We start from the raw sequence: 17,201 nt of genomic DNA, 5'->3' as shown, positions 1-17,201 counted from the left end.
TCCCCTTTTTCCAGCCCTGGTATCAGCCATTTCCCACAGACGGGGTGGCGTGGCTCACACCTGTAATCCTAATACTCTGGGAGGTAGAAGTGGGTGGATTGCTTAAACTCAGGAGTTGGAGACCAGCCTGAGCAAGAACGAGACCCCATCTCTACTAAAAATAGAGAAACTAGCTGGGAGTTTCATCAGGCACCTGTAGTCTCAGCTACTCAGGAGGCTGAGACAGGAGGAGCTCTTAAGCCCAGGAGTTTGAGGTTGCTGTGAGCCATGATGCCACAGCAATCAGGTCTACCCAGGGCGACAGAATTAGATTCTGTCTAAAAAAAAAAAAAATCTGGCTTGGCACCTATAGCTCAGCGGCTAAGGGCACCAGCCACATACACTGGAGCTGGAGGGTTTGAATCTAGCCCGGGCCTGCTAAACAACAATGACAACTATAACAAAAAATAGCCAGTGGTGAGTGCCTGTAGTCCCAGCTACTTGGGAGGCTGAGGCAAGAGAATCTCTTAAGTCTAAGAGTTGGAGGTTGCTGTGAGCTGTGACGCCATAATGCCATAGCATTCTACTGAGGGCAACATAATGAGATTGTCTCAAAAAAAGAAAATAAATCTTCCATTATAGTTTAAAATAATATGGGTGGTGCCTGTGGCTCAAAGGAGTAGGGTGCCGGCCCCATATGCTGGAGGGCGGGTTCAAACCCAGCCTCGGCCAAAAACTGCAAAAAATAAATAAATAAATAATATATCTCTATATATAAACTAGAACAGATTCTCTTCTTTCTACTGTTTTTTCCTTTTCCACAGCCCAAATCTGATCACTATGTTTTTTGTTTGTTTTTTTTTTTTGGTCGGGTTTGAACCCGTTGGAGGTTGCTATGAGCTGTGATGCCACGGCACTCTCCCCAGGGGGACAGCTTGAGGCTCTGTCTCAAAAAATAAAATAAAATAAAATAATAAAAATTTAACATTAAATATATGACATTTATTTTATGATCATGTATAGAATTTATTATTATCTCTAGGAACAAATATGTGCTAGGTCTCATATTTTAGTGTAGATGTGAATCTACAGGGTCTGTTGAAGATTCACATTTCTTAGTTCTTTTTTTTTTCCTTTTCTTTGAAACAGAGTCTCACTTTGTCACCCTTGGTAGAGTGCTATGGTGTCACAGCTCACAGCACCCTCCAACTCTTGGGCTTAAGCAATTCTCTTGCGTCAGCCTCCCAAGTAGCTGGGACTACAGGTGCCCACCACAATGCCCTGCTATTTTTTTGTTGTAGTTGTCATTGTCGTTTAGCTGGCCCCAGGCTAGGTTGGAACCCACCAGCCTAGATGCACGTGGCTGGCTCCATAACCACTGTGCTACAGGCGTCAAGCCATATTTCTTAGTTCTGTCCCTAGAAGTTCTAAACTAATAACTTAAAAGGATCTAGTGATTCTAAAATGTTCTAAAGTGGTGTTTGGGGGTGCATGAAGAAGGAAATGTAATTCCGTGTTATTAAATTTTGGCAGCTTGACTAAGAATCCTCAGTGTCAGTGCCTATTCTTTTTTTCACTGTATATGCTTCTGAATTTTACTCAGCCCAAACTGTTTCTTATATTCTATATCATCCTCTCTTGGATTCTTTTTTTTTTTTTTTTTTTTGAGACAGAGCCTCAAGCTGTCCCCCTGGGCAGAGTGCCGTGGCATTACAGCTTACAGCAACCTCCAACTCCTGGGCTCAAGCGAGTCTCCTGCCTCCGCCTCCCAAGTAGCTGGGACCACAGGCGCCCGCCACAACGCCCGGCTATTTTTTGGTTGCAGCCGTCATTGTTGTTTGGCAGGTCTGGGCTGGGGATTCGAACCTGCCACCTTAGGTGTACGTGGCTGGCGCCTTAGCCGGTTGAGCTATAGGCGCCAAGCCCTCTCTTGGATTCTTTAAGCATTTTTTTTTAAGTGATTCTCTTGCCTCAGCCTCCAGAGTAGCTGGAACTATAGGCGCCCCCCACAACACCTGGCTATTTTTAGAGACAGGGTCTTGCTCTTGCTCAGGCTGGTCAAACCCATGAACTCAGGCAATCCACCTGCCTTGGCCTCGTGAGTTTAGGCAATCCACCCATCTCTGCCTCCCAGAGTCCTGGGATTACAGGGGTGAGCCACTGCCCCTGATGTATTTCATTACTTTGCAATTTATGTATCCATTCACATCCCATTATGAAAGATGAGGGTTTAATGCTTATAGTTTTCTCCATTCCCATCCTTCTCTCTCTTGAGGTAAGATAAAAATTTATTTTTCACATTAGTATGACATACAAATATTATTCAGAGCTGAGCCATAGTGTATTGTGATGACATTTTGTGTCTTTTTGTTTTCCTAAGATTAATAATCACTTTCTTACTTATTTAATTTTTCTACATACTTACATTAAATTCATCTCTGAAGTTTCCTCTCAGAGAGTGCCCATTGAAGTTAACCTATCGAGGTCAAAACAGATTGTCCAATGTATCTGTTTCACTTTTTTGTTGGAGCCTTTGCACCTGGAACCTGTGGCTCCCATGGGGAAATCTGGTCTGGTTGCTCTGTAAGCCTGCTGTGTGCTGTCATCCTTGGGATTCCTTTCCCTGTGAACCTGGGAATTCTCTTTCTCTCTCTCCTGTGTTGGAAGGTCTGTGACGAAGTGGAAAGAAGATGTGAAAGAAGGTGTTTAATTCCTGGCCCTTTGGCATTGAGCATGTTCCCGTCTCCCCAGGTATTAGTCAGGTTCTTGCCAAGTCAGCACAGAGGGATTTATTGGTGGGTTAGAGGGTCTCAGAATCAGTGTGAGGCTGGAGCAGCAGGAACCAGAGGATGGAACAATAATCTGTCTAGAAGGCCTCAACTATTGCACACCCCACTGTGAACATCTTGGCATTACTTACTTAGGATCCAAAGTGCTGGGCAGAAGGATCTGATTGGCCAAGACTAAGTCTCACAGCTTCAGGGAAGGAGGATTTTCTCCCTTCCACTTTGGTGGTGGGAGATGCTGCATTATATCCACTTATACCCTAATACAGCCACTATAGTTGTTCCCTCCCAACTAAGGGTGGGGGGGGGGATTGAAAATTGGACAGCCAAAAGGAATGCAAAGGCCAGGTGTTAAATCCTAGCACTCTGGGAGGCTGAGGCTGGTGGATTGCTTTAGCTCAGGAATTTGAGAGCAGCCTGAGCAAAAGTGAGACTTTGTCTCTACTAAAAATAGAACAGTTATCAGGCACCTGTAGTCCCAGCTACTTGGGAGGCTGAGGCAGGAGGATCTCTTGAGCCCAAGAGTTTGAGGTTGCTGTGAGCTATGATAACACCATGGCAGTCTACCCAGGGCGACATAGTGAGACTAAGTCTCAAAAAAAGATAAAAGATAATAAATAAATAAATAAATAAATGCAAAAATCTACTACCTTCTTTGAATTTCAGTTTCCCTACTATATAATAAAATCATAATATTGGTCTAAAAAAAGTATTCAACTTGGAGGTTAAATGAGATAATTAGAAAACAGAATAGTGCTTGGCTCATGATAAACTATCTACAAATGTTGATTTGATCTGAGTGGACGGATGAAGATATTTTATGTAGATGGAATAATGGAAGCCAAGGCTCAGAGGCTAGAAAATCTCCTGAAAGGAAAAGGACAAAAGAGCCTGGAGTTCCTTGGTCTAGAGAGCTGATCTGGAGCAGCTGGAACTGAGCCCAGTCCTGTTTGGGGCAGAAGCCACCGTAGATGGCTGGACTTGGCCTCCTGTACCTTTGTTTTCCCAGATGCAGCTGTTCAGAACTGGGTCAGGACCTGTGCAGACCTGGGCGGGCAGAGCAGGGGCCCTTAGTGAGAGGGCCACCCACACAGAGGTCAGGGATCAGGCAGGAGTGTGGGAGGAGCCTCCCTCAGAGTGACCATATCTGGCCCTGAACTTTCTGTTTAGGAAAAGGTGGGGAGGAAATGCTGTCCTACCCATCCTTCCCTTATGGATCCACCAAGAGCCTCTTGTGGGTCCAGCCACATCACTGGCACGGTGTAGGCAAGTGTAATGAGGGTCACTCAAAGAACCCATTTGCAGACATAGCAAGGTGAAATCATATCATCAGCTTAGCAGATAAGATTGTGAGTTCTGACTGTGAGATCTGGGAAGTGTTCCTCTCCTCTGAAGAGCCGCCCTGTTCTCCTACCTGCCCAGGCACTCAGGGCCCATCCCTCCTACTTCTGGGCTCCCTCTGGGTTCTGCCCAGCTCCTGGCCTGGCTGCAGAACACAGGACTCCAGGCATTTGTTCCCAGGCTATCTCCTCTGCTTGACTCTGAGTGCCTAAAAAGCAGTGTCTCATTCCTCTTAGGGCCCAGCCCAAGGGCAGGCCCAGGATGGGTACCAGGAAAGGTTTATAGAATGAATGAAGCTTTAATTGAGCTAAGTTTTGGATAGATGAAGAAGAAATGAAGAAAGTACTGCAGAGGGCAGCGCCTGTGGCTCAATGAGTAGGGCTCTGGGCCCATTTACCAAGGGTGGCAGGTTCGAACCCAGCCCTGGCCAAACTGCAACAATAAAAAAAATAGCCAGGTGTTGTGGCAGGCACCTGTAGTCCCAGCTACTAGGGAGGCCGAGGCAAGAGCATCACCTAAGCCCAAGAGCTGGAGGTTGCTGTGAGCTATGATCCCACAGCATTCTCCTGAGGGCGACAAAGTGAGACTCTGTCTCTAAAAAATAAAAAAGAAAGAAAGTACTGCAGAGACAGCAGCAAGAACAACATGGCTAGAGAGATATGGCATAAATGACAAACTATCTTGAGGGACAACAGCATCTGCTTTGGGAGGGGAGCTGACATTGTGCCAGTACTTTGTTAAACATCTGGCACAGTGTTTGTAAGTCTGGTCCTTACATCAGTCCTGAAAGAAAGTTGTAATTATTCTAGCTTGGCGCCCATAGCACAGTGGTTCCGGCACCAGCCACATACACTGAGGCTGGCAGGTTCTAACCCAGCCCAGGCCAGCTAAACAACAATGACATCTGCAACAAAAAAATAGCTGTAGTCCCAGTTACTTGGGAGGCTGAGGTAAGAGAATCACTTAAGCCCAAGAGTTTGAGTTTGCTATGAGCTGTGACACCATGGCTCTCTACCAATGATGACATAGTGAGACTCTGTCTCAAAAAAAAAAAAGGTGAAATTATTCCCATTTTATAGATGAGGCAACTGAGGCTCAGAGAGGAATGACTTGCCCAGAAAGTGACTGAGCAGGAATACAAATAGACCTGTGTGATTCCCGAGCCTAAAGAAGTAAGTAGATAGAATTTGTAGCCCTAAAAGTGGGCAGAAATTTTGGAGACCCTGCCCAACCAAGCACCATGTTCCCAGCTTTTGCCCCAAACAGAAGGCAATGGAACCTACTTGGGTCATGATTCTACAGTGTGGCTCTGTGTTGACTCAGGTTGGAGTGGGGGCAGTAAATGACAGGTGGTTTTATATCCCGGCCCTTTTCTCTCACCTCATGTGTCCTGACTCCTTCACCCGACTTCATATTCTTCTGGTGCTTCTGCTTTTCTTCCAAGCTATTCTTCTTGAACTATTGGTGAAATAGCTCAAAAGCATAGAGAAAGAAACAGCCAATAATCTAACCTGGCAAAAGAGCTGGACTCAATCCTTCCATTCCTTTCAAGGCCCCTCCCAGAGTATAGCCAATCCTTCCTGCATTGGACCTCTATTTCCCCCTACCCCAGCACCTGCCCCAGGAGGTGCTGTTGAATGATTGTGGAGTGAATGAGTGTGACACGTGTCCAGGAAATTCCCATCTTCCAGGCCTCCTGGGACAGGCAAAGCCTCCTGTCTTCCAGCTCCTTCCTCTCTTCTCTCCTCCCCTTCTCCACTCCATCCCTGTTGGGGTCAAGGCTTTGCTGAGTCCAACAAGTCTAGAGGCTTCAGGAGCCAGTGGGCCAGAGGGGGAGCAAGAAGGGCTTCCAGGCTTGCTCTATCCCCAGGACTCTGCCTGGTTAGGCGTGGGAGAGCAGAGGGCACAGAATTGAGTGAGCAGGGCTGGAAAGAGCTAAGAAGCCAGGCCACAGGCTACTCTGGGAGGAGGAGGCTTCCTGCCTACCTTCCACCCACTGGGCAAGCCAGCTGGAGAGCAATCACCTGTGCCCTTTCCTGGCATGATGTAATAGCGTAAGAAAGGAGTCCTTGGCACTGGACCTGTTGTCAAGGCTCCAGAGTATCCTTTAGGATATTACCACAATCTTTGCCTTTTTCTGTCTGCCCTGGTTATATCTTTACCTGTGGGCTTGTATTTTCATCCTATGGGAACCTGGAGCTCCTGTGACTCTCCCATCTCATAGACCCTTGGAGCATCTTGTGCAAAGCAGGTGCTCAAATGTGTTTGTAGCTGGGTGGGTTGTTGGAAGATCTTTTCGTTCTTCCAGATCTTTGTGACATGGACAAAGTGGTTCTCAACTTGTGCACTGGAAGTTTCAACAAATACTGATGCACACCCCTAGAAGTTCTGATAGCACATGAACTTGTTATTAATGTAGGGTGCAGTCTGAGAATGGGAGATTTTGTTTTATTTATTTATTTATTTTATTTATGTATGTATTTTGAGACAGAGTTTCACTTTGTCACCCTTGGTAGAGTGCTGTGGTATCACACCTCACAGCAACTTCAAACTCTTGGGCTTAAGCAATTCTCTTTCTTCAGCTTCCCAAATAGCTGGGACTACAGGTGACTGCTGCAAAGCCCCACTATTTTTAGAGACCAGATCTCACTCTTGCTCAGGCTGGTCAAACCCATGAGCTCAGGCAATCCACCTGCCTTGGCCTCCCAGAGTGCTAGGGTTACAGGCATGAGTCACTGCGCCCAGACAAATGGGGGATTTTAAACACCCGCACAGTGATTCTGATATGCTGCCAGTGCTGAATACCGCTACATTAACATTATTTTAGAAATCTTGGAAGTTTCAGTTGAGGGCAGGCAGCAGAAGGTAGCAGCACAGAAGGAGCTTGGACTTTGGAGATGGGCACATAATCTCCAAAGAGATTGTGATATTTATATCATAGCTCAATTGCCTTTACATTGAGTGAGTCTGGGCAAGTCAACTTCCTCAGTTACCTCATCTGTTAAAGGGAGTAATAACATCCACCTTTAACTAAAGCACTTGAAATAAGGCTCTGGAATGGCCAAGCTAGAAGAAATGTAATTCTTGGCAGCTATTAAAATTAATTACACATTCATCCATCCAACATGTGATTATTGTGAATCTACAAGGGCCAAGTACTTGAGTGCCCTTAGAGGACAATTGAAAACCAGACAGCTGTAGTCACTTACCTTGTGGCATTTACATTCTAGTAATTCTGTTTCACAAACTTTTATTGGGTTTGGGATATCAGGGACTGTGTGGTTTCAAAGGTGGACAAGACGCTGTAGTTGCCCTTGAGAAAAACAAAAGTAGACACTAATTATATCCCAAATAGAGGGGGGTAAATGACAAGAGAGGCACTAACAAAGAGACGTTAAGAGGAGAGAGGCATTTAGAGAGCAGATCAGGGAAGTTTTCATGGAAGATATAATACTTTAGAGCAGTGGTTCTCAACCTTCCTAATGCCGTGACCCTTTAATACAGTTCCTCATGTTGTGGGGACCCGCAATCATAAAATTATTTTTGTTGCTACTTCATAACTGTAATTTTGCTACTGTTATAAACCACAATGTAAATATCTGATATGCAGGATGTATTTAGGCAACCTGTGAAAGGGTCATTTGACCCCCAAAGGGGTCATGACCCATAGGTTGAGAACCAATGCTTTAGAGGACCCTTGAAGGATAGATAAGATTTTGTTGAATGGGATAAGGGGAGTCATGATGGAATAGCTCAAAAGCATGGAGACAGGAACAGCCAATAATCTGGCCTGGCAAAAGAGCCACTGTGTGTGCATGAGAAGGAAGACAATGTGCATACATAGCAGGAAAATGCAAACTGGAGCCTTAAATGCTAGGATGAGGTGTTTAGACTTGATTTGGTCATCAGTGAGAACCACGCAGGGGCTGAGCCGCATAATTCTTAGCTCTTAAGACCTGGACCTCCTCTGGCTTCATTCTGGAGTAGGTGTCTTTGTTGCCATTATCCTTGGGGTTTCTTCTTCTCTGCCCACTGCCACCTTGGTCTCATGTTCAGGGTTCAATGCTCTATTGCTGCAGGGCTTCAGGTGACAAACTCACTCAACCTCAAGCATGAACTTCTTCTCCAGATAGTACTTTCCTGGGCAATTGCATCTTGGCAGGTGCAGTGGAAGGAGCGCCAAAATGAGAATCTGGATGAAGCCTGGTTCTAAACCTAGCTCTGTCTCTTACCAGCCATGTTACCCTGAGTAAGTCACTTCTCTCTCAATTTCCTCATCTAAAGAAAGACCAGGCTGGATGGGTTGATTGACAATGACCTTTCCAGCTGCAGTTCTCTTAACTAATTTGTTAAGTGACAAATCCAAGTATGTCTGTTTTCACTTATGCAAGGGGTGTTGCTGCTGAAAATCAGTCAGGTTGAGGCTCAGAGGGAAAGGGACAGAGAGGCTATATGTAGGTGTCCAGCAGTCTCAGCTAAGCCTAGTCTTGACTTCATCACAACCTAGCCACTGAACAAGTGAAGGAAAATCCTCCAAGTGACTTTAGCCCCCAGCCATTCAAGTCACCCCCAGCCACCCAAGTCTTCCTAGCTTAAGTCTCAAATGTTGTGGAGCAGAGATAAGCCATATGTATTGTGCTCTGTCTGAATTCCTGACCTTTAGAATGTGTGAGAATGATGAAATTGTTTTGTGCCACCAAGTCTGGTAGTGGTTTGTTAGTAGCAACAGATAACTGGAAATGGGGGAGGAGGTGTTAGGGATGGTTTGTCAGGGGGCTCCCTATGCTGGTGAAACCTCACCAGTGGGTGTCTTTCCTCTCTGCCCATTAATATCAGAAGCCACCTCTGATCTTGGGTACTACTCATTGTAGCCTTGTGCTCTTACGAGAGGAAGCTCAGAGACTGCACTGTCCTGGGATGTTGTAAAGTTTATAAACAAGGAAGCTCTGAGATCTTCCCTGAGGCTGCCCCAGATGCTGAGGCACTGCTCAGCTGGGTTTCTGGGTCCATCTGTATTTGTCCCAGTGCCAAAGGCCAAAGGTGTGGAGGTGGGGTGATGCTCACACTAGAAGTCTTCTAGATGATTCTTACACACTCCATCTCTTTTCAGCTCCACCATAGCTACATTAGGAGTTTCTGGAAGGAGACTTCCTCTCACCTTACTGATGAATAAAGAGGCATGGCCAAGAATACGGACATGGGATAGGACCCTTTTGAGGAGCTGTGTGAAGGAGGTAGGGATGGAAATTCTGGGAGGGGAGGTCCTCATTTCTTTCTGCTACCATAGCCTTGGGTCTTGAAACAAGACCACTGAACTTGGGTTAAGTTCCATTTCTGCTTCCTCCTTCCTATCACCTCCTCCCCTCTCATTCCTTTTTTCCTCTGGGATTTTTTGGCAGAAGGAAGAGAGGAGGAATCTACTCCCAAGTCCTTTATTAGGGAAGACTGGGTGGTGATATGAGGGTTTTACTCACTAACAAGAGCAAATAAGGCCAGGATGCTCTCAAGTGTGGGAGCAGGGTGGGGTTGGGGACGGCGGGGAACAGAGCGTCCCTCCTGATTCCAGGGCTCATCCTGCTGTGAGACGTGGGTGGTGAGGTTCCCAGAAGGATCTGTGCTGAGTCGTCTGGGAGAGAGGGAAGGACGGGCCTATTCCCTAGTGCGACTTCCTCTCACCGTGTATGTGAGGGGGGTGGGAGAGGGTGACACGGAAATCCCATTTTCTGAGCTATTGTGCCAGACTACGCCTACTTGTATCAAGCTCATTTAAATCACTTTCCAGATACCCCTCCGAGAGGTTAGCGGACTTGCCCAGGGCCGCACAGCATGTGAGCGGCAGAGCGGGTAAGGACGCCCAGAGAGTCTTGTCACCGGCTGTCTCACCCCATGTCCCGGAACCTCCGGGCCCTGCAGGTGCCGGGTCGGCGAGCGCTGTCCGGAGGGGGCCCCCAGTAGGGGGCGCCCCGAGCCCCGTCCCTGGAGGCCGCGCGCGCCTCCAGCCGGCGCCTGGGACGGGGCCGACCGCTCCGCCCCCTCTGCTCCTCGGCGGCTCGGCGGGCGGGGGGCGGGCGCGGAGGGGGGAGAGCCCAGCCGAGCGCCGCGCTCCCCGCTGCGACCCCGGTGCCCAGGGTGCCCGCCGCGGCCGCCGCAGCGCAGCCTCCCTCCGTGAGTAGCGCCCGTCTGCGGGCTCGACGGGCGGGACGGGGCGCGCAGCCCGAGTGCAGCAGCGCCGGGGGCTGGGGCTGGCGGGGCACAGAACTCCGGGGCGCTCTCTCGTGGATCCCGGGCCCGCCTCCTGAGTGCTTGACACTGCCCCCGGGTATGGCCTTGGGCACGGCGGCCGGCACCACAACGTGGGATCTGCAGGCAGCTACCTCAGGGCGCGCTCCGAAACCTGCCACTTTGACCCGGGAAGACGGGGTGGGAGAGGTGGGCAGAAACCAGGACCGCGGGAGGAGATGGGAGACAGACTTCCATCAAGGTAGCCCCCTTTGCAGGGAGGAGAGCAAGTCCGATCCTGCCCAGGTCTTTCAGCTTAGCCCGCTTCTCCCATCTCCGGATTCCCACTGGCAGTAGGAGGTGATGCCAGGAGAGCGCTCAGATGAGGTGACCCTTCTTTGTAGCCGAATGAAGCTGTGGTACCCGCTGTTAGGAGCCCGGTCCCGGGGCAGAGCTAGCATGGGCGCGGTGGCAGCCAGCAGGTTTGCAACAGGTTGCGTGGAAGCGCTTGGAAGGACGTGGAACTCCGGACCACACATGGCAGATGTCTCATGCTATGTGCATGGATCTGGTTAACCCTCTCACTAAAGCTCTGCAGGGTTAGCCTTCTCACTTTACAAAGGAGAAAAGTATTCTTTACAAAGGCCCAGAGACCAGGTAGTGGCAAGTTAGGGGTGAACTGCGGGGGAGAGGACAGGGTATCAGGCTGCCCCAGTGGCAGATTAGAAGGTCCCAGGTGGCACGTGGAGGGACAGCTCCTGACACCTTGTACTCTAGAGTCCAGCAGCTGCGGGATGCTGCTCTGGTTTCTGACACTGTGTTTCCCAACTGCCTCTGTGTAAGGGATTCCTGGGACAGTCCTGTTGACTAAGGGGTCCTGGCACCTTGGCCTCTTCACAGTTACCTTCAGAGCCTTGTTTTCCCCCAAACTATCCATCTCCCAAGATGTGTTTTTAGCACCTACAATGGCACCACTGGTAATTCACCAGCTTCCCAGGAGGGCTGGGTAGGGACGTGGGGATGTGTGGATGTGAGTGGACATCTGTTGTTCTGGGGCAAGTTTGTGATTGAAAGGAATGAGACCTGAACAGACCCTGACTGTGTTGGGGTCAACAAGCAGGCTGGCCAATGGAACAGGTTACCAAAGAGATGGAGTTTTTCTCATGTTAACTCAGACAGGTGGCTGACTTCTGAGCCCCAGCTTCCTCCTCAGGGTTTGTGGTGGGTCAAAGCCCTGACTGTACAGAGGGACTCTAATGCCAGAGCCCACTCCCTTCTGTTGGCAGCTTCCCCAACACTTGGGCATGATGGTTCCTAATGGAAGTGTGTGTGATAGGACAGTGATGTGTGTTTGGCCCAGTCACTGCCTGCCCCTTGCCATGGTCCTGTTTTCCCTACTTGCACTGAGCAAGGTGGCCTGAGGACTTGGGAGAGTTCACTTTGCAGAGTGAACTGGGGGACATCGGGGAGAGGGCCTAGTAAGTGCTGGGAGTCCCTATAGGAGCAATTCCAGCCTTGGACACCTCCTCCTAGTTTGTCCCTCAGGAGGCCACTGACTTCCCCAACCCTGGTGCCACCTTTGAAGGGGTTGTGATGTTTGTCCAAAAACCCTGAGAAGAAGTAGCTGGATGGGGTAGCTGTGTGACACTTAGCACATCCCTTCCCCTGTCTGCACCTTGGTTTCCTCCTTTTGTAAAACAAGTGGGTTAGACCAGTAAACGGTGGCTTTCACACTTCTTTTTCAGTGAATTCTTACCCAGAACCCTAAAATATAGTATAGATAATGTAGAACTACTCTGGCATCCATTTTTCACTCTGGTGAACTTCACCCCTTCAAAGGTGGCACCAGGGTTGGGGAAGTCAGTGGCCTCCTGAGGGACAACCTTGGAGGAGGTGTCCAAGGCTGGAATTTCCCGCATAGGGAACTTGCAGCACTTACTAGGCCCTCTCCCCGATGTTCTCCAGTTCACTCTGCAAAAGAGTCTAAAAATCCACAAACAAGTGATCTGTGAGGTCTCTTTCTGTGGGGTTCTAGGAAATCCATGTTCACCTCCTAGTTGCCTCGTATGCAGGAACGAGGAACATTGCAGGAATATAAATTCCAAGGACTCCATTAGGAGAACTATGGGGGAATGTCTGGAGCTGATGGCCTGTGCCTCTGTCTAAGAGTTGTCACTGTGTCCATCCTGTTGCCATGTGGTTGCAGCTTTTCAGGGCGCCTGTGTCTCTGGTTCCTTCTCTGGGCCCCAGTTCGTGACTACAATTCAGTTTCTTCTCTTCAGTTTCATGTTTCTAACTTGGTAAAATGCAAATTCATTTGGAAGAGGTGTTAGGAAAGGGCTTCAAGCCCTTATCAGTTTTAGCCGATGAGGCATCTGAAGAAAGAGGGCTGGGACACTAAATCTATCAAATAAAATTTATGGTGTGCCTACTGTATACTAGCTACTACAAGGGGGCAAAACTGACATAGGAGCCTCATGGGGCTCCAAGACAATAGGCAGGAAAGAAGGAACTCAGATTTGTTGGGACTATTCAGGGACCATTAACCTTTCACCTATTACTTCATTTGTCCCATAAGATAAATATTAGTCTCATTTTAAAAAATTGTGTAAAATTTTGATTGCTTACAAAATAAATATGCATCCTGTATATCCATATAACTCCTACCCAGATCAAAAAGTAGGCCTGGACACAGTAGTGGGCACCTGTAATCCCAGACTTTGGGAGGCTGAGGTGGGAGAATTGCTTGAGGCCAGGAGTTGGAGACCAGCTTGGGCAATATAGCAAGACCTTGTCTCTATAAGAAAAAAAAAATAGAAAAATTAGCCAGGTGTGGTTCTTCACACCTGGAGTCTCAGCTACTTGAGAGGCTGAGGCAGGAGGATTGCTTGAGCCTAGGAGTTCTAGGTTGCAGTGAACAATGATGATGCCACTGCTTTCTAGCCCTGGCAACAGAGAGAGACCTTGTCTTGGCAAAAACATGGGCAGCACCCAGAAGCCTTTGTGTCACTCCCACCCAGAGGTAACTACTATTCTGACTTCTAGCACCGTAGCTTAGCTCTGCCTAAGTAGAATCACACAGTCTAGTTTCTGTGTCTGGCAACTTTCACTCAACATTATGTGTGTGAGATTCATCCAGGTTGTTGCAGGTACTAGTACTTTGTTAATTCTTGGTGTTGTATAATGATTCTATTGGATGTACAGTACCTCCATTTATTTGTCCTTCTATTGATGACCATTTGGTTGTTTCCATCTTTTAGTTATTACAAAAGTAGTGCTGTGGTGAACATTCTAACATAGGCCATTTTGGAAAGCATTTGTATACATTTCTCTTACACAAGTCCATAGAAACTGCCCAACAGTTTTCCAAAGTGGTTGCCCCACCATATCCTCCTCCTGTTGGTGAGTTCTAGTTGCCCTACATACTCACCAACACATGAAGTAATGTGAAGCTCAGGAAAAATTATCTTGTGCTCAGCTAAGGACAGTGTGCTAGGAAGTGATAGGGCTGGGATTTGAACCCAGGCTTGTGTGACTGTGAAATCTAGATTCTTTCTCTCAGGGCTAGACCTAGACATAGATTATTTTATGAGCCAGAATGGGATAAACTCTAACCTTAAATATGTATGAAGAACACTCTTGGGGAATTTAAAGAGGGAGAAATTTTTCATCTGTTTTTTGGAGGGAAAGTAGCCTCATAGAGATGGTAGCATTGAGCCAGGTCATGTGGGAAGGGGGCAGCTTTGCCAGAGGGCTGTGTCGGTGGACCTTCCATGGAAAAGGCACAGCAGGGGTGAATGCTTCGGGGAAATGGGACCGCCTACTAGGATATGTAGGGGAGAGAGCTAAGACTGGAAAGGTGAGTTAGAACCAAACTGGTGGGCCTAGTTTGTCCTTAGGGGACTCCACTGCCCCTACCTCTGGCTACACAGGGTATGTATCCCAAGGCAGAGGCTCCACATTTTGCTGAGGGACTGGGGCTTCTTTGAGTCCAGCTCAACTCCTGATAGCACAAAGAATTGGCTTTGTGCCAAATGGGAGATCTTAGCTGTTCCAGGGACCACTCTCAGGGTTTCTGGCAATAGAATTTTTTTGGCATTTCCTGCTTGAATCTAGCTGTGTGAAATTAGTAACATCCACCCCCTTCCCATCTGACCTGAATAGTTTATTTGGAAGGAATTTTTTTTTTTTTCAGGAGAAAGAGGATGGTAGATAGTATTCCTACCACCCCTTATGCTAGTCTCACATTTACTTGGATAGTTGGGGTGAGGGTGGATCCAGCTTCCAATTTTGATCAAGCCAAGCTTGCCAGGGAGACCCCAAAATATTTTTCTCGCAAAGGATCCAAATGAGTTGTCTCAATGACTGGGGAAGCAGAAACATGAAGAGTGGCCTGGCATGAATCAAACAACAACAGTAATAACCATTTGTGCAGCACTTTATACTCTTGTCACAGTGGAAACTCACAGGGATGTGTGAAGGAGGTGATGTAGATAGTGTCACCCCTGGGGTTACAGATGAGGGGACTGATGCCCTCTCTGGTTGGGTCACACCCAAGTCAGTTTGGAACTGGGGCTCCTGGAGCCTGCTCTTTTCAGTACTGCATGCTTGCCTGGGTCCTGGCCAAGCACAGGGTGAAGACCAAGCTGGGAGGATGCATGGTGGACCAGAGGTGCCAGCCAGCAGGCGACCTTGAGAGTAAGACCTGTGAGCCAGGCCAGCTCTGCCTAGGGATCTTCAGGGATGTGTGTGCCTTGATGGAAGGGAGACAGGCAAGTGGCATGTTGGTAATGTCACTCTAGTTTGCAAGGGGCAGAGGTAGAGGAAGAGGATAGATTGTATATATCCCCTGAGAGTTGTTAGTACAGCTCCAACCACTTGGCATTGATGAGACACACCCTTATGTAATTGTGCCTCCACCTAGCCTGGTGAAAACAGCCTTTTGGGGCTGGTGAAGCCTGGGTGTGGTTGGGATATGATTGGCAGGCGGAAGAAAAGCTGCCAGCGCTAGCCGTGATGAGCTATGAGAGGCCTTCGCTAACGACTCTTGAAAGACACAGATTTGCAGACTGTGCTCTGGGCCTTGCTTCTGGGGTGCTGACCAGGGCGGCATGTGACTGTCTATCCCAGGAATGGGTGAGCTCCTTGGGGCAGGGGATCCTAGGGGAGGATGCAAACACTCTCTTCTTGTGAGGTGGTGAGCACTCTCCAGGGCTCAGAATTGTCCTTTGGCTCTCCCTGAGGTGCCCTGGGCAGGCAGATTTAGCTCCATTTTACAGATGAGGACACTTGGGCCTTTCTGACAGGCGATGAGATCACGGAGCTGCTCACAGGCAGAGCTGAAACTAGCACCTTAAGGTTTCTGGTGCCTTTTGTAGTTTGTCACACCACTCCCATCTGTCCTTGTTTGGGGTGATGAGTGAGAGATTACAGATCAGTTCAGACTCGAAATTAGGTGGCATACCCCTGAGGGAACTGAGGTCATGATAATCCTTTACCTTTCTGTAGCATTTTATAAAAATAATTTCATGACTTGAAGTTGATTTTTATAGTATTAGCTCTATTTTACAGACGAGGAAGCTAATTCAGTGTCTGGCAGCTTAAGTGACTTACCCAAGTAAAACTGGGGCTTGAACCTGAGAACCTGAGACTTCTGACTTTAAGAGTCATTCTTCTTCTTTTTCTTCTTTTTTTTTCTGCATCAGATGCCTTTTTTCTCAGTAGGTTTGAATTTAGTGAGAGCAAATAGCTGATTCTCACCATGGATGTTTCTCTGAACTTCTTCAGACAGATTTGAAGAAGTGAGGAGGTCTCTTTTTCTGTTTCTTTAACAAATTTAAACTTATATAAATCATGGTCATCTGCAGGTGTGAAAAGACTTGAGTAGGGCAGTTCTTGAGGAATCAGGGCTATGGATAATTGTTAAAATATTAGCTCCCTCGCGGCCAATTATTTTTAGGTTTCAGATCCTTAGGCTTGTGCTAATTTGCGTGGCTGTCCTAACCTCAGGTTTCTTCCCATTTCAGTGTTGTGTGGTCCAGGGCTCAATGAGGAGCTCGAACATGGAGCCGTTCAAGCAGCTGAAGGTGGAGGACTTTTATGACATAGGAGAAGAGCTGGGGAGGTAAGAGACCGTGTGAGAGGTGGGGGATGCCAGAGGGAGCCAGAGTCACTCTCCGTGTACCTGTCAGCTGGTGTTGGAAGATAGGGGCTGGCCACGGGACTGGTGGGAGACTTTAAAAACGAGCCTGAAGTTATACACCTTCATGGGTGACTCTGTACATAGTCCTCTCTCTGGAAATAAAGACGTGCCAGTAGCAGGGCCTAGAATGATTGAGTTCTCTGTTTTCAGTATAATTTAGCTGACAGGGCAAATCTTAATGTTACTTTTTTCACAAAGTCCCCATAGGCCTTGGACAGCAACCTGACCTGTCGGTTTTCTTCTCTGAATCCCACATGGGATTCTCCATGGTTCCCAGGATTTTGTTTTTTAAGCTCTGAGCATGAATGGGAGGTGAAGTAATCATCCTGAAAATGGATTTGTGTTGAGTAACCAGCCACGTGAGTCTAGTCATGAAGTTTCCTGGGATCTGAGTTACTTGGTGTGTTTTCAGGTTTGCTGAACTCAGAAAGCAGGCCTGGCTGAACTCTGAGATCTGAAAGTATTATAGTTATTATTTGAAGAGAAATTTGGATTTTTCTGAAGTTCTCTTCTTGCCTTCCATTGCTAACAACTGCTAATATTTAGACGGTGTTTTAGTGACTACAGAATATCAGTCCTGAAGTTTGATTCTCAACAATAGTGCATGAAATGAGAATTAGTCTTATTCTTGTTTCTTAGTTGGGGAAACTCTGGTGCATATTCTTTTTTTTTTT

At 47.7% G+C, this 17,201-nt stretch overlaps 1 protein-coding gene across 3 annotated transcripts in view; it reads left to right on the top strand.

The window, feature by feature from the left end:
- The first annotated feature begins 9,289 nt into the window (after positions 1-9,289).
- Positions 9,290-17,201, top strand: part of DAPK2 (death associated protein kinase 2) — a 140,555-nt gene continuing 132,643 nt past the window's right edge. Inside the window, exons 1-2 of one of the 3 annotated variants that reach the window (XM_023510133.1) lie at positions 9,290-9,340; positions 16,352-16,449. In XM_023510133.1, the coding sequence (XP_023365901.1) occupies positions 16,373-16,449 (77 nt within the window). In that variant the 5' untranslated portion in view covers positions 9,290-9,340; positions 16,352-16,372. Of the gene's footprint in view, positions 9,341-10,197; positions 10,272-16,351; positions 16,450-17,201 lie in introns of those variants that run through there. The other 2 variants (XM_023510134.1, XM_023510132.1) reach the window with 2 other exon arrangements.

Source organism: Otolemur garnettii, unplaced genomic scaffold, assembly GCF_000181295.1.
Source record: "Otolemur garnettii isolate 467f Iridium unplaced genomic scaffold, OtoGar3 scaffold00011, whole genome shotgun sequence".
In the NCBI taxonomy this organism is placed as follows: domain Eukaryota; kingdom Metazoa; phylum Chordata; class Mammalia; order Primates; family Galagidae; genus Otolemur; species Otolemur garnettii.
Note: the sequence above shows the minus strand (reverse complement) of the source record. Positions and strands in the feature narration are given on the sequence as shown.